Source organism: Jaculus jaculus, chromosome 12 (assembly GCF_020740685.1).
Source record: "Jaculus jaculus isolate mJacJac1 chromosome 12, mJacJac1.mat.Y.cur, whole genome shotgun sequence".
NCBI lineage: Eukaryota > Metazoa > Chordata > Mammalia > Rodentia > Dipodidae > Jaculus > Jaculus jaculus.
The window spans coordinates 48,638,576-48,660,905 of NC_059113.1; the positions used below are offsets into that span (position 1 = coordinate 48,638,576).

The 22,330-nt window shown below is 41.6% G+C and overlaps 1 protein-coding gene across 1 annotated transcript in view; it reads left to right on the plus strand.

Moving 5' to 3' along the window:
• The window catches only part of Sptlc1 (serine palmitoyltransferase long chain base subunit 1), a 52,982-nt gene extending 46,881 nt beyond the window's left edge, over nucleotides 1-6,101 (plus strand). Inside the window, exons 14-15 of the mRNA XM_045131782.1 lie at nucleotides 3,072-3,145; nucleotides 4,978-6,101. Of these exons, the coding sequence (XP_044987717.1) occupies nucleotides 3,072-3,145; nucleotides 4,978-5,071 (168 nt within the window). The 3' untranslated portion in view covers nucleotides 5,072-6,101. The remainder of the gene's footprint in view (nucleotides 1-3,071; nucleotides 3,146-4,977) is intronic.
• Nucleotides 6,102-22,330: the final 16,229 nt, after the last annotated feature.

Below are 22,330 nucleotides of genomic sequence, written 5' to 3' on the forward strand. Positions count from 1 at the left end.
CCATTTCTCCAGCCCATTTTGCCATTTTTAAAGACAGAGTCTCACGCTACAGCTCAGTCTAACTTAGACCTCACTGTGTAGCCCAGGCTGGCCGCAAGCTCATAGGCAATCTTCCTGTATCAGCCTACAGAGCTCTAGGATTCCAGTTATGAGCCATCATACCCAGCTAAATTTCTCTCTTGTATGAGTTGTTTTCCTGCTACAGCTTGCTTAGCTGTTGACTCAGCAACATTCACTAGGGAACCGCCCGTCCTCTCAGCAGCAGCTGCCTCCTGAGGCCTGTTTTCTTTGCTCCATGCTCCTCCTCCTCTTTAACTTGGTGGGTTGCAGTGCTTGGGACATGCACCTAAGGTCCTGCTGTCCTGAGAAAGTGGCACCAGGCACCCTGGAGTAATGATGATGGCTACTACTTACCCTGCTCCATCCCTGTGGCGAGTCATGATGGCTCTTTTTGGTCATTCTGCTCTTCAGTGTTTAGCTGAAGGTCAGCTCTGGCTACACACGCTGCCTCAGTCATCATCCTACAGTGTTTGAGCCATGTGATCTAGAACAAAGGATCTTTGGAGGATTATGTACAATATGTGGCCTTCTGGGGTTGGCTGTATTAAAAGCAAAAATAAACATAGAATTTGAGATTCCTAGCTATGTAAATGTGTCAGATCAAGTTAAAAATACTTGTATGCCAGGCATGGACCTGTCACACATGGCCTTGGGCTCAGCTCTGAAGGCCTGAGAAAAGACAGGCCTTAAAAGAAAACATTTCTCCACACCCTGTACTGCCTTAGTATTTTACCCTAATAATGCTTAAGTATGTGTAGCCCTAAAAGTAAGCTTGCTATTAGTTTATAGACTAAGAAAAACACAAAGGCTGATTTCCAAATTCAATACCAAAGGAAATTGACAAGCTGGCACGGCTCAGGTTCATTGCCATACTCCTGCTTAACAGGTCTGTCTGCTGTTTACAACAGCATCACCCTTGTTGGTAAGTCAAGGCTGGTGGCCATAGAACAGGCCCTGTAAGACCTATGTGTGCCTGTGTCAGGGTCAACATGAGGAGTCCGTCATTCTTCCTCAACCTTCCTAGGACACGAACCTTCTCTTAATGCTTGGGTATTGACTCCATATTACTCCAGTCTGTTGTTTTGCATTAAGTGAGCTGCTCTTCAGAGAGACATGGACTCATCTGCATAATATGATTTGACATGAATAAACTGCGAGCATACATTATTCTTAAGCAACACCTCCTTGGTGACACGGGCTATCTTGGGAAGTCATTTGAAATTGGAGTGAGGCAAGAGTGGACCAAGTCGGGATAGGTGCTCGCTGGAAACTTCCTTACACCACCATTCCCCCATTTTAGAGGTACTCACAATCTTCTGTCCTACACCCCTGTTTTTTTCTATATTTAAGGAAAATGAGAATCCCTGTCTTGTTAATCTTCGTAGAACTGAGAGCCACCAAGTTTGTGTTGCTTTTGCAGACAGCTGTGATTTGTAGTGTTTCATACTCAGCAAGGCTGAACATTCCTGGTTGTGAAGTCTTCAGGAGCCTATCCATGTTGCCTGTGCACTTTCCCATCTCACAGCCCATCTCTCCTCCATGGTGCTTTCACCGCTGAACATTTGAAATTGTTCTTTTCCTTTCCATGCCATTTTTACACTGAATCATGTGTACACCTGTGTCTACATACATATATAGAGACAGGCATCATTCACGTACTGTGAAGTTAACTCTTGGAAGCATACAATTTAGACGTTTTTAGTATATTCACAAAGTCCTACAGTTACCTCTGCCTACTTTCAAAATACTGCACTCCAGAGGAAACCCCTATAACCTGTTGTCTTGCTTTACTTTTAAAGTAGTGTCTCACTCTAGTCCAGATTGACATGGAACTCATTCTGTAGTCTCAGACTCACAGCAGTCCTACTTCTGCCTCCCTGTCACTAGAATTAGATGTATGCACCACTATACACAGCTTCTGGTTTTTTTTAATATTCATATTTTTTGAGAGAGGCAGTATAGGTCCATCAGAGCCTCTTGCCACTGCATACAAACTCCGAATGCATGTACTTTATATGGGTACTGGGGAATTGAACCTGGGCCAGCAGGTTTTACAAGCTAGTGTTTTTAACTGCTGAAACATCTCTCCAACCCCACCTTGCCCTAATTTTTATGTTTACTATAATAGAGAATGTTTTATTTTAACTTAATTTTTTCTTTTTATTCTTTTCGTGTGTAGATGTGTTGATATGTATGTGTGGAGGCCAGTGGTAGAATTTGGGAGTCTTCACCTTATTTATTGTGACAGGGTCTCCACTTGAACCCAGAGCATGCCAGCTTGCTCCAAGAATCCTATTTTCTTCTCTGAAGCTCTGGGATTATGGTGGCCTGCTGTGCCCGCCTGGCATTTATGTGGGTGCTAGAGATCTGAGCTCCAGTCCTCACACTTGCATGGTGGTCGCTTTACCAACTAAGCCATCTCCCCAGCCTCCAAGAATGTTTCAATTTTAAAAATATATTGGCAGGTGTTAAATATATGGGAATACAAGACAAAATCTTTATCAACTTCAGACTTCATTGCCTTGGAGCACCTTGCCCACATAGAACCCACGAAAGTCACTAGTGTACCCACACTGTACCGCTGTCACCTGACACAGTGTGTCTGCCTTGTCCTGAGGCTCGGCTCTCATTGAGCCCACAGAGCTTTGCCTGCTGCTTCCACCGCCTCGCTCTACTTTGTCTGAAGTGCTCTCTACTCATGGCAACATCTGAACCCAAACTGAGCAAAAGTACATAGAATTAAGACATGCAGTCTCTCAGAAGCACTTGCCATTTCCCCAAGTGTTCAGAAGTCACATGGGGCTCTACAGTTGTCTGATTTTGCAACCAGACACATGTGCCATGGCAGGATGGTCTGGGAAAAGGAAGAGCTGTAAGATGACATAAACATGTCTTTAGGTTTCTCTCCTAACAGAATGGAAATAGTATGATAACTATTCTTGAGGGCTTTCAGCATCTGTTCTGGCCATACATGAAGTTTGCGTGGCTCATGTACCCCTCTCTACCCACAGTGCATGAACAGAGGCATTGCCCTGACACAGGCACGCTACCTGGAGAAGGAAGAGAAGTGCCTCCCTCCTCCAAGGTTAGTGAATGTTAAAACACAATTTCACCTTTCTTTCTACTTTAAACTCTTTGAAATTTATTGTACTTGAGAAACTTAGAAGATTATCATTGAATAAGGGAGAATGTTCTTAAGTTATTATAGAATATTTCTTGTGTTCTATTTTCAAACTAGAGATTCTTAACTACAAAGCACCTCAGGGCTGTGGACTGAGTGTCCTCCCAGATAATTCAGTGTCTGGCAGCCCAAGAATGAACTTGGCCAGGTTTGGGGGGTTTTTTTTGTTGTCATCTTATAGGTGCTAAGTTTTTTTTTAATTTATGAAAGTAAATACTATATTTTTATTTTTTTATTGACAACTTCCATAATTATAGACAAAAAAACCATAGTAATTCCCTCCCCACTCCACTTTCCTCTTTGCAACTCCACACTTCATCCTATCCCTCCCCCCTCAGTCAGTCTCTCTTTTATTTTGATGTCATCATCTTTTCCTCCTATTATGATGGTCTTGTGTTGGGCTGCAGTCACAGCTATTCTGGAATGCATGTGGCCTATGTGCCACAGGTTGGGTACATGTAGAGTCAGCAGACAGAGATAATGAAGGAGAATAGATTCCAACAACCACAGCCCTGGTTAGAGGTTAGAGGATGTTGGGCATGGTGCTAAGGTTTCCAAGAAAGTAACACCCTGACCCAGGAAAGTCAAGTACAAACAGTCCCCAGCTTCTGATGGTTCTTCTCAACATAGGCAACTATCCATGAGAAAGTACACTCGTGCAAGCCTACTACTTTATTTTCAGTACAGTGTCTAAGAAATTACATGAAATATTTGACACTTTGTAAAAGGTTTTGCGTAAGGTACTGTTTTCAACTATAGGCTTGTATGACTGGGAACATGTAAGTGTGCCAAAGCTCTGCACTCAGTGTGTTGGGCAGATTAGATGCAGAGTCATTATAGAGGGCTGTGGAGTGTGGTCCACTCTGAGCCAAGCAGCATCTTTCTGTTCATCAGACCCCTGGAGGGCACCCTGGCCTTCTAGCGCATAAGATGGTGTATACTCTTTGGGGTTGTGATGGTTGTCACACCTTGGGCACATCGTTGAGTCCATAATTTGAGCTACAAGTGGGCAAGGGCACAACAGAGTGCCCTGGAAAGTTGGTTGTTCTGTAGATGTGGACGCTGGATCTGAATCTGTAGAGATTATTGAGCAGCTCAGAAGCTCCCTACATCTCTGCTTGTCTTTCCTTGTACCCACCTGAATGTGCACTCCTGGTTTCCCTCATAAGAACACAGGTTCAGGACAGGAGCTGCGCTTGTTTTGTGCCCTTGATGCTCCGTGTCCAGCATACTCTGGGTTCACACATGTCCAGTGCTTAAGGCAGATGTTGTCAGAGTAAGTATTTGTTCATCATGTCCTATGATCTGAAACTTCCTGCTTGTCCCTAAATAATCTAGGATGCCCATGCTTCTGACTGAATTAAATATAGGACACCCGTGGATCTTACTGAACTGCTCAGTAGGAACAGCCCAGTAGTGCTGATTGGAAAAAGGCTGGATTCCTGCTTTGTACCCAGGACTGTTTGGAGCAAGAACCATTGAAAGAATACAGTTCACCACCTCCACAACAGAACATTCAGTACTAGATTCTCATGGACAAACAGGCTGAGGTCAGAGCTGCCTGTGGCGACAGAGAACTGTGTTAGGCTTGCAAGTCCCCTCTGCCACATGGTGGAAATACATCTGCTGGTCAGCTTTCTGACAAACTGTTCACAGAAGCCAGGCTTGGCTCTCTAGCAGATGGCTAACCTTGGTGTAAACTCTGACTTGATAATTTTTATGTCCTTATTTCTTAGCATCAGGTTTGTGGTTACAGTGGAACAAACAGAGGAGGAACTGGACAGAGCCGCATCCACCATCAAGGAGGTGGCCCCGGCTGTTCTGCTATAGGCTCCCGGTACGTCATGCAGGCAGAACTCACAGACCTCGCTGGCCAAGAATGACTTAAAAAAAAAAACTTGGATATTGGTAGGATTGCTACTCAGCACTGTGGTTCTGGGTCAAATGTCTGTCCTTGAGAAGGATAGGTGTTCATTTTTTTTAAATGAAGAAAACACTTCTAAAAGCCCATGAGCTGACTTCTTAAAAAAAAGAATGACAGCATTTAGCTAGTGTTTGAACGTTGCCATTTAGCACTGTTGCAATGCTTCATCACACTAGCGTTTGTATTATTCATGTTGTTTAAATCTGGAGCTTCCATTTCTCTTCTCTCCCTTCTATAGTGACAATTATGTCATTACTCTATATTGTTTCATAGAAAAATGATTTTGTAACTCACTGCTAAAAGGAACTCTTCATATGTGGTACAAAATGTACTGGAAGGTCTAACTGAACTATATCTTTCCTGGTCTCATTGTATAGAGCTAAGTGGTGGCTGATAAGTAAAGGAACACTTTGTGTATATTGTTATAAATTTCATATATTTAAATCCTGGAATTTTATATATACTAGTTATCAATATTATATCATTTCTAATCTGAGTATCACTAACTAGAGAAAATTCATGTTACTTCTTAAGTGAGCAATATAATTTAAATCAAACATTTTTATGTAATTGACCGTTAAACTTATTATGTATTGACTTCTGATCAGATTCTGGAAGGCTACTGTGTTGATCCCAGAATATAATTCACATCCTTGATAATTGGAAATATCTCAGATGAAATTCTTTCTTATGGTGGCTTTGCCTAGAGACATAGAGCTGCAGGCTTTTTCTAGGCTGCGAAGATGAGAACTAATCTGTGCTTGTATTTGTAAATGGACTTCAGCATCTCTTTATGTGCTTTAAATGTTCCATTTCTGTTATGCTGGAGGAATTTCATACATATGTGCCTTGTGACTACTGTTGCTTTAATGGACATAGTCCTACCAGGATGCAGCAGTTCTGTTTTTCAGTGAAGTAAACCTACATTCCTGATAACCAGTCTGTTTGCATGATGTATTCAACAGAACAGTCTCTTGGTTTCACCTTTTTGCAAATCTAGGGCAGTGTTCTCCCTCCCTCTGTGTGTGTGTGTGTGTGTACGTGCATGCCAGGGTCTCTTGTCACTACAAATCAACTACACATGCATGTATGTATGTTGCATCCCACTTTATATGAGTAATGAAGGCTTTTCAAGCCTCCCGTCTACAGACTTTCCAAGCAAGCACCTTTAACCACTGCGCCATCTCCCCAGCCCTAGGACAGTATACTTTTATGTGTTTTTCTTGTGCTTTAGAAAAACTTTTTTATTAGTGTCTTCTTTCCCAGCTAAGGAATGTATAGTATCTCATATTTCCTAAGTTCCTACTGACTTCAATATTGGCTACTTAGGAGTATAAAAACACTCGCATTATTATTATAAACAGATAAAATCATAGCTTTCTAGTCTCTTATAATATTATCCAAGTCAAAATGGCATCTAGAGCATTATCTTCTTTTTAAAAAAGATTGGAAATTTCTAGGAAGCTCAGTAGTAGATATCAATCCTCAAAACACACCAGCATTTTATTTTTATTAATTTATTTGAGAGCAACAGGCAGAGAAAGAGAGAGAATGGGCACACCAGGGCCTCCAGCCACTGCAAACGAACTCCAGATGCTTGTGCCCCCTTGTGCATCAGGCTAACATGGGTCTTGGGGAATAGAGCCTCGAACTGGAGTCCTTAGGCTTCACAGGCAAGCACTTAACTGCTAAGCCATCTCTCCCACCCCACACCAGCATTTTAACCAGTGCCTTTATGCTAAAATATAGAATGACCACATTACAACAGTATGCATCCCCCAAGATATATCTGTTAGGAAAAGTACTGTTTGGGTCAAACTGACACAAACTGCTGAGAAAGCACAGTATATCAAATACTAAGTAGGTTACAAATTTCTCTGTCCCAATGAATAAAGGCCTCAGTAGTGCTCTCCACGATTCTGCATTTTAAATGACATGGCTCTCATGAGCGACACCGAGACTATGTGGAGGACATTTCCATTGAGCATACTTGCCTGCAGGAGAGAAGGAACCATGCTGATGTTGGTGTCACCATCTCTCTAGAGAGCCCAACTCAGGAAAAGTAGCACTTGAGGCAAGCTGGGACAAAGGACACTAGTGTTTCATGTGCAGAGCTCCAGGTTATGCCCAGATGCTTGTCTGCAATCCACTGATGCACACACCTGCTTTCCGTAATAGCCACCTGATGAAATACACAAGCCAATTAGATAGAAGAGATGTAACATAAAACCTGTGTGAGCTTGACACCATCTTTTCTTGTGATCCCAGGAGAGATGTCCAGTGATAATTGTGGTCACCTAACTAAATCCATGTGCCACCCACATACTGTCACATGATGACATCCACTAAAAACGCCGTCATCACCCTGTGTTGTAGAGCACTCTGAAGCTCCATCCTCTCCTCGCCAAAGGAAGAGGCTGGGGAAGCTCTTGAAGGATGGAACACAAACAGATCCTCCAAATGGCCACATGCAAATAAAATGGAACATTTCCAGAGATCAAAAGGAAAATGAATGAATGGGGCTTTATATCCATAAAGTCTTTGAATGGGTTACAGAGAAACAGCTCAAGCTTAAAATTGAATATTGTAATCGTAAGCCTTGCTAGAGGAGACAACAGCTTGTCAGGAAGTCATGAACCAATGTGATAGGATTAAGTGGCTGGAAAACTTAGTGCTTAATGGGACATCAGCATTACCCCCTCCATTATTCAGGGAACATTGAAGAACAGGGGGCAAAAAGAATGTAAGAGCCAGAGGATGGGGAGGAGTGCTTTGAAATGTCTTCTGGATGTGAAATAACACTTGCATTCAGGACCTCACAGTGACTCTTTTCTTGCACAAGACCCACATAATATTGAGCTCATCAACATTTTGTCATGGGTGACGGAGGAGGACGTGAAGCCCCACTCCTGTCTGAGGAGTTAATGGTTGCTGGGGAAGCAGGAGACATTTTCTGCACTGATGTAGCCACTGGTAAATGGCATATGCTCTGGTAATAACCGCTCATCCATGCTCACACAGGCAATCCTAATTAAAGTGTGTGTCTTACATACATAAGAAAAGAAGACATCAAAAAAGAGTAGATGGAGTTTGGTAGAAGAAGGGGTTTGAGTGTGTATATGGGTTTATGTGTGCCGTAGCTCATGTGTGACGGCCAGAAGAAGGGGATTAGTGGAAAGGGGACAGGGAAGTGGGACCAGAGATGATAATAAGAAGGATTATTATCAAAATACGTTAATTATAAAGGCCTGGGAGATGGGACAGTGGTGAAAGGAGCTTGCTTGCAAACCTGCCAACTCTATTTTGGTCCTCCTTGGCACCCAGGAGAATCCAGAAGCTTACACAAATAGCAAATCAACCAGAGACCATGTCTCACAAAGCAGGTGGGAGCTTGGGAAGTGGCTCAGCATATAAGAGCACTTCTGCGTAAGCATGAGCGCCTGTGGGGTCCCTAGACTTCTGCAGTTCCAGTGCCTCTAAACTCACATAGAAAGTTGGCCACGTTCAGGCATGTCTGTAACATCTGTCTGTAAGAGGGATAGGTGGACACTGGAGAATTGCTGTCCTACCTGACCAACAACACCTGTCCTGTGATCCTGAGGCCCTCTGGCCATCACACATGAGCTATGGCACACATACACCCATATACACACTCAAGTTTTTAAGAATACATTAGAAGTGTATAAAAAAGTCAATAAAAGATTCTATTAACACTAAGAACTAATAGTTATATCAATAAATTGTGTGACTGTGGTCTCAATATCTTACTGGGTTGTACTTCCCTTCCTGTGATGATGTTAACTGATACAAAAGCCTTGTGAGGAAATGAAGTGAGAATGGCATAGGTATGTCAGTTGGACTATTATATAAGAGCCATTTGAATGCCAGTAGTGTGGAACCTGGTAATTGAGACGGTGTCCCAGCAACTGACAGGAGACTGGTGTGTGTGGTGCTGATGTCGATGATGAGCCATGGGGTCGTATTCTTGGTGGAACAGTACAGGATGATACAAGACTATCACACTACTCAGTGCACAACTTAACAGTTATGAATTGTCTATTTCTGGAATCAGGAGACAAATATCCAGGCAGGCTACTCTGGGAGGGAGTCTCTAGAGAGCTACCTCTTTCTCTTTACTTTCAACTTTACTCTTGCAGTCAGGTTCACATTGTTGGTAGAAATCACCCAACCAAGAGCAGCTTGTGGGAAAAAAGAGGTTTATTTTGGCTTACGGGCTCGATGGGGAAGCTCCATAATGGCAGGGAGAACAACGGCATGAGCAGAGGGTGGACATCACCCCGTGGCCAACATAAGGTGGACAATAGCAACAGGAGAGTGTGCCAAACACTGGCATGGGGAAACTGGCTATAACACCCATAAGACCCCTCCCAACAACACACACCCTCCAGGAGGCATTAATTCCCAAATCTCCATCAGCTGGGAACCTAGCATTCACAACACCTAAGTTTATGGGGGTCACCTGAATCAAACCACCACAGCCGGGAAAACCTATCCTGAATGTGAGTGGCACCATTCCATGGGCTGGGGTCCTGGACAGAATAAAAAGAAAGTGAGCTGAGCACCAGCATTCATCTCTGCTTCCTGACTGCAGACACAGTGTGGCCAGCCAGATGTCTCACTCTCCTGCTGCTGCATGCAGTCTTCTCCACTGTGATGGAAAACCATAAGCCAAACTAAACCCTTCCTTAGGTTGCTTTTGTCAGGTATTTTGTCACAGCAACAGGAAAGGTAACTAACACAGGAAATCTACTGTACGTAAGCATTTATGAGTGTACATAAAGTAAAACACCATCAAGTGTTCATGATATCAGTGCAGAATAGAACCTTAGGGTAGCCCTGTTGCATGTGTGGTCTGTCATTGATGCAATGTTATGTAACAGTGACTCAAGCCCTGAAGCAAAACCATGTTCAGCCTCCTAGTCTCATCACTCAGGCGTGAGTCTTTTAGAGTCAACAAGCTCAAGAATGGCTGAAAATCTTTTCTAGACTTTGCCAAAATAGTATTCTGTCTGTAGCATGGTGTCAAGAGGGAGAACTGTGCAGAAAGGACCGGAAAAAAAAAAAAGATGAGAAGCTGCCAGATACCAAAAAAAAAAAAAAAAAAAAAACTTGAGAGGGACAGAGATTAGATTAGATTAGATTAGATTAGATTAGATTAGATTAGATTAGATTAGATTGAGAGGGAATGGCTGTGTCAAGGCCTCCAGTCATTGCAAGCAAATGCCAGACACATGCTGCACCTTGTACATCTGGCTTATGTGGGTCCTAGAGAAGTGACCCTGGGCCCTTAAGCTTCACAGGCAAATGCCTTAATTACTAAGCCATCTGTCTGTCCAGCCCAGAAGTTTTAAAAGCTATAAGTAAATTTCCCTTACACTTCTACCTAATCTATTATTATATTATAGCTATTATTTATTACTGTCAATCTTCTTTGCAGAATCTCTTGATAATTTATACACATTTGTAATTACATTTTAATATATTTTTATTTATGTGACAGAGAAAGAGAGAGAGAATATGAATGGTTGTGCCAGGCCTCCAGCCACTGCAAACAAACTCCAGATGCATGAGCCCTCTTGTGCATCTGGCTGTCGTGGATCCTGGGGAATTGAATCTGGGTCCTTTGGCTTTGCAGGCAAATGCCTTAACTGCTAAGCCATCCCTCCAACCCTCTAGTTTCTTTGAATTTTTCTTTCTGTGTGTACATGGTATGCATGTGTATGGTACATGCATGCCATGCATGTGGAGGTCAGAGGACGACCTCACTGCAATGTCTTTTACTCTTTCAAAAAACTAAACGAACATTAGATTGTGTAGAACAAAAATTGTAACTGCTTTGGGGCAGAGTTTTTGACAGATAAATGTGGCAGTCATAACTCAAAGGAGTAGGTTGCAGACAGTTTCACATTCCATTGGAACTAGGTTCTTACTCTGATGTGAATTGTAACCACCAGAGCAAACAAAGTGACTCAATATTAACAAAAATATTGGCAGCAATAAATGATTGAAGTTCTCACTGAATGAGACATCTATATGATGTAGACATTAATGAGCTTGAATCTTTGGTAATATGTTCATAGATCAAAACATGACATGGCACACCATAAAATTTCTAATTTTCATCAGATAAAAAGAGTTGGGGGCTGGAGTGATGGTTCAGTGATTAGACACTTGCTTGAAAAAACTTGACAGCCTGTGTTCAGTTTTCCAGTACCCACCGAAAGCCAGATGCACAAAGTGATGCATGTGTCTGGAGTTGGAGGTCGCAGTAGGCTTTGGTGCACCCATTTTTTTCTCTTTCCCTCCCTTCCTCCTTGCAGATAAGTAAAAATAGTTTATAAAAATAGAGTTGAACATGGTGGTACATGCCTGTAATCTCAGCATTCAAGACACTGAGGCAGGAAAGTTGCAAGTCTAGGCTATGTAGAATTTAAAACATGAAGAGAAATTAAAGTAGTCAATTTTAAGCAATCTTTAAGACAAAAGAAAACATGAAATGAGAAATATAAAAAGGAAAAATTAGTAAAAATTGAGCTATGTCAAAAAATCTATTAAGAGCCAGGTGTGGTGGTACATGCCTTTAATCCCAACACTGAGGAGGCAGAGGTAGGGGAATTGCTATGAGTTCAAGGCCGGCCTGGGGCTACAGAGTGAGTTCCAGGTCAGCCTGGCCTACAGTGAGACCCTACCTCAAACAAAACAACAACAAAAAATACGGGGCTAGAAAGATGGCTCAATGGTTAAGGTGCTCATGTGTAATGCCTAATGACCTGGGTTCAGTTTCACAGTACCCTCATAAAGCCAGGTGCACAAAATGGTGCATACATCTGGAGTTCATTTGCAGTGGCTAGAGGCCCTGGTGCACCCATTCCCATTAGTTCATATTCTCTTTCTTCCTCTCTCCTTGAAAATAAATATTTTTAAAATTCTGTTCAAATGTGAATGGACTTTTAACACTCCATTCAAAAGGCTGAGATTGACAGACTGAATTTTTCCAAAGAAACTGGTTTCTGTAAGCGGCTAGATTCAAAGACACAAGTCAGAAGAAATAGAAGGGATGAAAACTGAGTATGCCAGGCAAACAATAATGAGAGAGCTGGTTTTGCTTATATTACTATTGGAAAATGGTGACTGGGAAGATGGCTAGCTAAAGACGTTTGCTTGCAAAGTTTGCTGGCCTGGGGTTCAAGTCCCAAGCCATCCACATAAGCCTGTCACAAAAAAGGAGGGGCACAAGTGTCTGGTGTGTGTGTGCGTGTGTGAAAGTATATATCAGAAAAATAGTGTACTTTAAGAAAGAAGATGTTTCTGCAGACAAAACTGAATCCTAAAAACATTCCTAAAATAAATGAAGCAAAACTGACTAAAAAGGGAAATCTACAACTAAGGAGTAACAGCTGAAGGAGCCAGGCATGGTAGTGCGGACCTGTAATCTCAGCACATGGGAGGTGGAGGCAAGAGGATCAAGAGTTCAAGGCCAGCCTGATTGCTTGAGACCCTGCCTCACAATAACAACAAAAGAAATAATAGCTGGAGTTTTGACTAGTCTGTTGTAAATAATTGGTGGAAATACTAGGAAGAAAGTCGGTGACAGTTTAAAGGACATGAGTGACACTGTGAACCAACTTGGACAAACTTACAATTATAGGACACTTGGCCTAGAGATTTTGTACTATATAGTCTTTCCATGTGTATATGAAATGGCTCCAAGTTAGATCACATGCTGGGCCATAAGATAAGTCTCAGTAAATTTTAAAAGGCTGAAATTATACAAAGTATTTTCTGGCAATGAAAGGGGTGATCCACTGTAGGGAAAGCCCCCAAGCATCTAGTCACTCAGCAGCAACTGTCTGAACCCATGGGCCAAAGAAGTGCACAGAGGAAGCTTTGCAGTGTTATGAATGGAATGAAGTGAAGTACAGAGTAAGAATGTGAGATGGCTGTATGTAACCCTGGTTAAGAGGAGACTTATACGCGCTTTAAGTCAGCTTCCACTTCAAAGAACTAAAAAACAAAGCGCAAGTTAAGCACAAAGCAAGCAAGGGAAGGAAAAATGGTTAGAAAGGGAATCAGGAAAAATGGAGAAAATTGAAAAGATAGCAAAATTAGCAAATCCTAGGTGGACTAGCCAAGAAAACAATAAACAAGAAATAGATTGCCAAAATCAGATCCTGAGAAATAACATTCCAGCTTAACAGAAACTAAAAATTATACTAATATTACCAATATACCAACAAATTAAGCAAATGATACACATGTCAAGAAAGACATTATCAAAGCAAGACAATTGTCAACATGAAATAGGAGTTCTTTGTGTGCCTATAATGAAGGACTAGTCATTTAAAATCTCCCACAAAATTAGTCACAATCTTTGTAGCTTCTATCAGATATTTAAAGAAACAATACCAATAGCTCACAAGTTTCAGCAAAGTAGAGGTGGGAATATTACCCAATTCATTCTATGAGATAATTCATCTGCTACCAATGACAGACAAATTACCAGGAAGCTACATAGGAATATTTTTTTTTTAATAAAATTTGTTGTTGTTTTTGAAGTAGGGTCTCACTCTAGCTCAGGCTGAACTGGAATTCACTATGTAGTCTCAGGGTGCCCTCAAATTCACAGTGATCCTCCTTCCTCTGCCTCCCGAGTGCTAGAATTAAAGGCGTGCACCACCATGCCCGGTTTTTTAATATATTTTTTTTTAATATCTTTGTGTGTATTTTAAAACTTATTTGCAAGGAGAGAGGGGATGTGCCACCTTGTGCATCAGGCTTCACATAGCTACTAGGGAATCAGACCTGGGATCTCTGGCTTTGCTAGCAAGCACCTTAACTGCTAAGCCAACTATCCAACCCATGATATTCTTAAACATGGCGCAAATACCCTTAATGTATTCACAATGGTGTTAGAGAAGCTAGCCCATGCACTAATATAAGAAAAGGGGAAAGGGACTGAGGACGGGAACGAGGGAGCAGAGTAAAGGAAAAATAGGCATGCCAATTGGAAAGGAAGATGTGGAAAGTATCTTATTACTTTATGTATAGCTGCCATGAACCTACATGTAAAAAATCCTAAGGAATTTACTACAAAAGAACAATTAATAAATGAGTTTTAGCAGGCTGAGAAGATATAAAATCAATGTAAAAATTAGTTCTACATCCATATATTTGCAATAAAAACCTGGAAGTTAAATTAAGAAATCAAGTTCACTCACAGTGCCTAGCAATACCAACACAAGACCCTCATAATAGGAGAAAAAGATAATGACATCAAATTAAAAGAGAGACTAATAGAGAGCAGAGCTATGAAGGAGAAGGCGGGGGAGGGGAGGGCAGGGCAAGGGAAGGAAATACCATGGTTTGATGTCTGTAAGTATAGAAGATGTCAATAAATAAATAAATATGTAAATATATAATATAAAAAATAAATCAAGTTCATTTACAATAAGTCAAAAAATAAAATAAGAGGAATTGAATTTAACTGAAAAAAAGTAAGGCATGAATTGAAAACTACAAACATTACTATGAGAAGTAAAAGATTTAAATAAATGAAGAGCCATTGTATGCCCCAAATTGATTTACTGTGGTCCCTATCAAGATTTTTCTAAAATTGACTAATCCTAAAATATGTATGAAAATACAAAGGTTCTACATTGGCCAAAATCATATTTAAGTAAAACACAAGTTGGAAGATTTGTATTACCTGACTTCATAATTTATTGTAATACTAAAGAACTGTTCCTGATACAAGAATACATCAGTGGAACAGAATTGAGAGTCCAGAATTAAATGTTGTTCTTCTTAGTGCGTGTGCCTGCATGTCCTTGTATATATATGTTTGTGGGTGAGTATGGACACGTGTGCCATGGTGCATGTGTGGAGGTCAGAGGACAACTTTGTATTATTCTGTGCTGTCTACCTCATCGTGACACAGAGTTTCTCTGGATCCTAATTTTGCTGTCTCTGAATCCCATCTCATCGGCAGCAGAGCTGCTAAGATTACAGAAGCTGCCCATGGCTTCCAGGTTTTTAAACTGACATCTGGGGACTGAACTCCGATGCTCCAGCTTAAGCAGTGAGCGCTTTATTTAGTTGACATTTTAAAAATATTTTTTAATCTTTATTTATTTATTTATTTATTTGAGAGGGAGAGAGAAAGAGGCAGATAGAACGAGAGATTGGGCCCATCAGGGTCTTCAACCGTTGCAAATGAGCTCCAGACACATGTGTCACCTTGAGTGTCTGGCTAATGTGTATCCTGGGGAATCAAACCTGGGTTCTTTGGCTTTGCAGGCAAGCGCCCTATCTCTCCAACCCTAAAAAAATAATAATAATAATAATTTTATTTATTTGTGAACAGGGACAGACAGACAGTATGGGCACAACAGGGCTTCTTGCCACTGCAGACAAGCTCCACATGCGTGTACCACTTTGTGTGCCTGGCTTTATGTGTATACTGGGGAATGAAACCCAGGCTAGAAGTCTTTGCAACAGGTTTCTTTAACCACCGATGCATCTCTCTAGCCCCTCAATGGACATTTTTAGCCAAGTGTCCAGGTAATCAATCCAGTGGGCAAAAGATGAGTCTTTTGAACAAATGTTTCTGGGGAAATTGGATAATGTAGTAGAGTGAATAATAGCCACCCAAAGGCACAAATCATGATCTTGGGAATTGGCAAGTGTTTGTAGGACCGGGAAGATCTCTCAGTGGTTAAAGGTGCTTGTTTGCCAAGTTTTCCAGCCTGTCAATTCCCATGCCATCCATGTAAGCCAGAGCCATATACACAAAAAGTAGTGTAAGCATCCGATGTTTGCAGAGGCAAGATACCACACACACACACATATACAAGTAAGTAAAGTTGTTTTATTTTTAATATGGGAAATGGAGCTGGAGAGATGGCTAAGCCATTAAGTGCACTTCCTGTGCAAGCTTGAGGGGCCCTGAAACCACCTAAATTTGAATCCCCAGAACAGCTGGGTGTGACCACACACGCTTGCACCTCCAGTCCCACAAGGGGGAGCGGAGACCAGGGAATCACTCAGGCTAGTGAAAAGCAGCAAGCTCCAGTGTGAGTAAGAGAGTGCTCACACAAGAAGGGGGAGGCAAAGAGCAATAGAGCGAAACACATTCTGTTCCTGCCACCTCAAGCAGGACACACGTGCAGGCACCGTACACTACATATCCCATACACACACACACACTGTATCACATTCACACAAAAACCCAAGGAAGAAAACAAGGGGAAACACAGATGCAGCTTTAGTCAGGATGTGAGATGAGATTGCCTGATTTACACCAGTAGTCCCTAAATAACCATACAAGTATGTTTATAAGGTAAACTGGAAGTTGGGCCCTGCAGAGAGAGTGAGTGTGAAGAAGGGAGAGGAACTGCAGCCTCCAGCACCTAGGAGAGGCAGGGAGTCTCCAGAGAGCAGGTGGCCTTTCTGGCACTTGATTTCAGACTCTGGCTTTAAGTACAAAAGTAAAAGTTCTATTATTTAAGCCACTCACCTTGGCCTATTTATTGCAGAAGCCATAGGAAACTAGTTAAGAGTTTATTTGCCAGACTTAGACCTACTTTACATCGTATACCAAAATTTACTCATAACTGACAGTAGAACTAAAGGTTAGAGCTAAAACTATAAAACTTCTAGGAGAAAACTTTACATCCTAGGCAGGAGTTCTTACATGTAATACTAAAGGCATGAGAGACATAAATGTGAAAGACCTGGGCTGGGGAGATGCCTCAGCAGATAAGACTGCTTTTGTTGCACAAGCATGGAGGCCTGAGTCTTTTTATGTGGAATGACCACACATGCCTGTAACACAGGTACTGTACTGAAGGGTACAGACAGGATACTGATGAGCCGATTAGACCCAAAAAGCAATTCCAGGTTCAGTGAAAGACTGTCAGAAGGAAGTGAAGAGAAAAAGCAATAGAGGACACCCACTATTCCCCCCTTGCCTCTGCGCCTGTGCACATGAGGCATGCACATCTACACACAAGCATGCAGAAACCACCCAACACACCAAAACAGCATAAGAAGCTAACAAAACAAGGAAATGCAAACAATCCACAGACTGGGAGATATTTGCAAATCTCATGTCATGTATCTGATGTGAATCTGGTCACATGACACAACTCTGTAAAAGCAGATCAGAAACCCAAACTACCGTGCTGGGCTCAGCAGGTAAAGGGACTTGCTTGCACAGTCTAACAACCCAGGTTCCCCCCCCCCTCACACACACACATAAATTAAGGAAAGGAAACCTAAATTTCAAGTGGATGAAAAGCTTCATATCTTCACAAGAGAACCATGTAGTTGATAATCAAAAACTAAAAGTACATGAAAGAGTAAAACATTAATCATGAAAAAAGTATGAATTAAAACTATAAAGAGATCACACCTACTGGAATAGCCATCCACAAAAAGACAGATAATATTGGCCAAAGTGGAAACCTCATGAAGTGCTAGTGAAAATGGAAAATGATGTAATCACTTAGGAAGGCATTCTGGTGGTTCCTTTAAAAGTTAACATAAATTCACCATGTGGACCACAGTCAAAATGTGTGATCACTACCTGTATCAGTTACTTTCTTGCTGGGACAAACTAATAAGACCAAAAGCAGCTTATGGACAGAAAGGGATTATTTCAGTTTACAGTTTTATGGGGAGTCTGTCATGGCGTTTCTCACACCCTGGGGTCTTTGCTGCAACCTACAGTTCATCTAATGTGGTTTTTTCTCCCTTAATTGATTTTATTTTTTACATTAAAAGTTCAGGAAAAAACGGATAAAGTGATATTAAGCGGTAAATCAATCTTATCAACATAACACAAGGCCAAAACCACAAGGTAGCCTGCTTTGGAATATTTACGTGATATCAAATTAAACCGTGCAGGAGAATTTATACCATCCTTATAAAGTCTTTCTGTGATTCTAGCACATTAGAGGCTAACAGCAAAACAGCAAACAAAGACCAAGAAAAAAATTATTTTCAATATGTTCGCATTTCCATTAAAATATGATACAGAACATCAAGGTAAAGGGTCTTGGGTGGGGATGCACATGGCTTTGTGCACTAACAGACCACCAAGGGGGGAGACCCCAATTTCAGAGTGGGGTCAGGCATGGCCAGGGTCTTCCCTAGGCTATTGCCTCTGATGACCTGTAACTGCACATCCCAACAGCTCACAAGTAGGGGGTCACTTGTAGATAGAACTTATTTTTGTGGCTTACACCTAACACTTGCAGACTTGAACTGCCCACGATGATGGGTCATCAATAGCACAGCCCTGATCAAGATTTCTTCTTTCCTGAATTTGTCCTATCTGATCATTTTTACCTCCCACCCTGGCCCCTTAAGTCACTCTAATTCAGTGTTCTCTTAAGCTTGAAAGTCTTGAGAGGAAGTCTTTTCCTAGCAGGGAAAGCTGCATCACCCCTCCATACTGACAGAGAGAAAACAGACGCAGCAGGTGGGGCTGGACTGTAACACATCAAATCCACACTCCAGTGACACTTCCTTCTGCAAGGTTCTACCTCTTAAATGTTCCACAAGCTTCCCAGGTAGTGCCACCAACTTGGGATCAAGCATTCAAGCACAAGAGGCTATGGGGACATTCCACATCAAAACCACCAGACTCCCAAATACACATGCTAAAATCCATTTTCCAATATGAAACATCGACGGAAAGGGCATTTGAAGGTGAGTAGATCATGAGGGATCATGGGAATAGTGTCCAAGGGAACTCACTCACTATGAGTCCTCACCAGATACCAGATCCGTTGATGCTTTAACTGTAGACCTCCTAACCTTTACATCAGAAGTTTTTGGTGTTTGCAAGCCTATGATGTTTTATTATAGTGACTCAACAAACTAAGAATATGGCTCAGCAGTTCTGCTCCAAGAAAGATGGAAAATGTATTCATGAAAAGGCTAGCATACAACATTTATAGCAGCCTTTTATGTAGTAACCAACAACTAGAATCAATCCAAACACCTACGTATAAATGAATACACAAAATGCACATACAATGAAATACAATTCAGCAACTAAAAATAATGGACAACTAACAAAATGTTACAACGTGGATGGCTTCAGAAACATCTAAGTCGGGCTGAGGAGATGGCTTAGTAGTTAGGGGTGCTGCTTGCAAAGCCTGTATTTATTCCCCAGTACACACCCAAAGTCAGATGCACAGTGTGGTAGTGTATGGATCTGGAGTTCCTTTGCAATGGCAGACCCCCCCTTTCTCCTTTCAAATACATTTATAAAATTTCCAAGTTTAAAAAAACAGATAGAATAGACCACAGAGTATATGATTTAGTATAGATTCAACATTTAGTAAAAACAAATTGAACAAGAGACAACGGGGAGGTATGTGCTTGCCTGTAGCTGAATGAGGATAGGGTCCACTCAGAACCACCTCTGGGGTCTTTTCATGGTGATGCTAAAGCTGGACTGGAGTGATAGCTGCACAGTTCTGTACATAGGTAGAGCATCTCTACTATGAAAACCCAAAAATTTAATGCTCTAAACCCCAGAACAGAATTGAGCACTAATATGGCTCCATATATAGAGAATTACATACCATGGAGTTTTGTTTCATGCACAAAAATATTTTAAAAATATTGTATAAACCAGACGTGGTGCTGCATACTTTTAATCCCAGCACTTGGGAGGCAGAGACAGGAGGATCACCAAGAGTTTCCGGCCACTCTGAGACTAATTCCAGGTCAGCCTGGGCTAGAGGGAGACCCTGTCTTGAAAAAGAGACAAACAAAAATATTGTATAAAAATTACCAGCCAGGGATGGTGGCACACACCTTTAATCCCAGCACTTGGGAGGCAAAGGTAGGTGGATCATCGTGAGTTTGAAGCCACCCTGAGACTACATAGTGAATGCAAGGTCAGCCTGAGCTAGAGCAAGACCCTACCTTGAAAAAAAAAAAAAAAAACGGAAGGAAAAAGAAAAAATTCCCTTCATGTTATGTGTATAAAGTATACATGAAACAAATGAATGTTGTGTTTTGACATGGGTCTTGGGTCCCGTTTTCAGTTTCTTATGCACATGCAGCTTTTCCAAAGTCTGAATTGAGACAATATTGAAACATTTCTGCTTCTAAGCATTTTATATAAGGGCTGTTCAACGTGGGTACCAAAAATCACAGAATCAAATATAGGTATAAACTTTGGACAAGAGATACAGATGTTATTAATGACTTAATGCACTTTCTGTCATTACAGCAAGTATTTTCTTATCTATGTGGCCTCTAATAAACATTTAGAAAGGAATCGGTCTGTAGACAGTGGCAGGTCTGTACATCAAGGGAAGGATGAGAATGAGCAGCCAGCAGGGGTCAAATCTTGCCCTAGCTCATTCTTAATAGCTATTGAGTCCTTGAAGAAGACACTTCACCTCACCCAGCAAGTCCATGAACTAAGAGGTTGGATTGAGGATTTTCTCCATAATTATCTTGAATTTTCATAGTCTTTTCCTCAGCCCATCCTGAAGGACTCTAGTTCACTCTGAGACATCAGTCACCTTCTCTCAGAAAGGTTCAGCAGCTCTTTCGTTCTTGCTCGCAGTAAGTCAATGTCCTACATGTTTAAAAATATGTATGAGGGGCCAGGCATGGTGGCACACACCTTTAATCCCAGCACTCGGGAGGCAGAGGTAGGAGGATCACGTGAATTCGAGGCTACCCTGAGACTACATAGTTAATTCCAGGCCAGCCTGGACCAGAGTGAGACCCTACCTCGAAAAACAAAAACAAAAACAAAAACAACAAAAATGTATGAGGGATGGAGAAATGGCTTAGTGGTTAATACACTTGCCTGTGAAGCCTAAGGACCCAGGATTGATTCCCCAATACCCACATAAACCAGATCCACAAGGTGGCTCATACATCTAGAGTTCATTTGCAGTGGCTGAAAGCCCTGTTGTGCCAATTCTCTATCTGCTTCTCTCCCCCACCCTCTCAAATAAATAAAAAGAAATATTTTTTAAAAATGTATATGAGCCAGTAAGCTTCAAATTTTGAGTTAAGTTTCCAAAACTCTTAATTTTAGTGGGTTCTGCAAAGTTTCATGTGTTAGAAAGTTGGCTCTCAGTATGAAATGAAAGGTAGTGGAGCCTTTCGTAAGTGAGGCCTAGTGGAAATTGGGTCATTGGGATACCCCCATCTGAAGGGATTGTGGGACTCCCATCTCTGACTTCCTGTTTAGCACCGTGGTCTATTCCTCTCACATGCTCTTGGTCGAGGCAAACCCTTGCCAGAGCCTGCACTATGCTATTTGGATATTGAGCATCCAAAATAACTAAATCACTCTTTTCTTCATAAATTAGTCTGAATCTGGTATTTCATTATGGCAACAAAATGGACTAACACATATTCTGCCCACCAGAAGTCAATATTATCCCTCCCTTGATCAATAACTTTGAAGCAGTTTCCTCAAAGGCTGTGCTCACTGCTGTGCACCTCGTCGGGGAACGCATCATTACTTTCCATGAGCCAAGTCCTAAGGATGTAGCTGACCACACTGTCCAGGAATAAGAAAGCTCTGGAGAGCAGGCTCAAACTAGACCTCTAGGCAAGAAGTGAGCATCTCTCTCCATGTGTCTAAGCTTGGACAGTTGCATTGTCTGTCTTCATCTGCAAAGGGAAAGTAGTATCTGCTGAATGAGAATTATCTTCGGATGAAAACTAATCATAATTAGGCTGCCACATCTGCCCCCAGGCTGCAGAGGATTGGGGGAGGTGTGGCCTCCCAGCTCAGGATTTGTGGTTCATCTGACAGGCACAGTCCTTTGTCACTCCTGGAGCAACATTCCTGTTGCTTACATCTTTAAAATTATGTAGGTGATACGCATTCATATTAAACAACCACATAAGGAGGCATGAGTAATAAATTTTGAAAACCCTGTTTCCACCCAATTTCACCTCTCTCTCCAGAGAGGACTCTCAACAATTTGTTCATCCTCCAAGAATATGCTATGTGCGCTTTCACGTCCACCCATATCCTAATGCCTTTCTGCATAGCATAAACAAAGCAATTTCATTATTCTGACATAGTGCCGGAATTTGATCTCACCAGTGAGAGGTAGTGGAGCCTTTAACTCTGGCAAAGGACT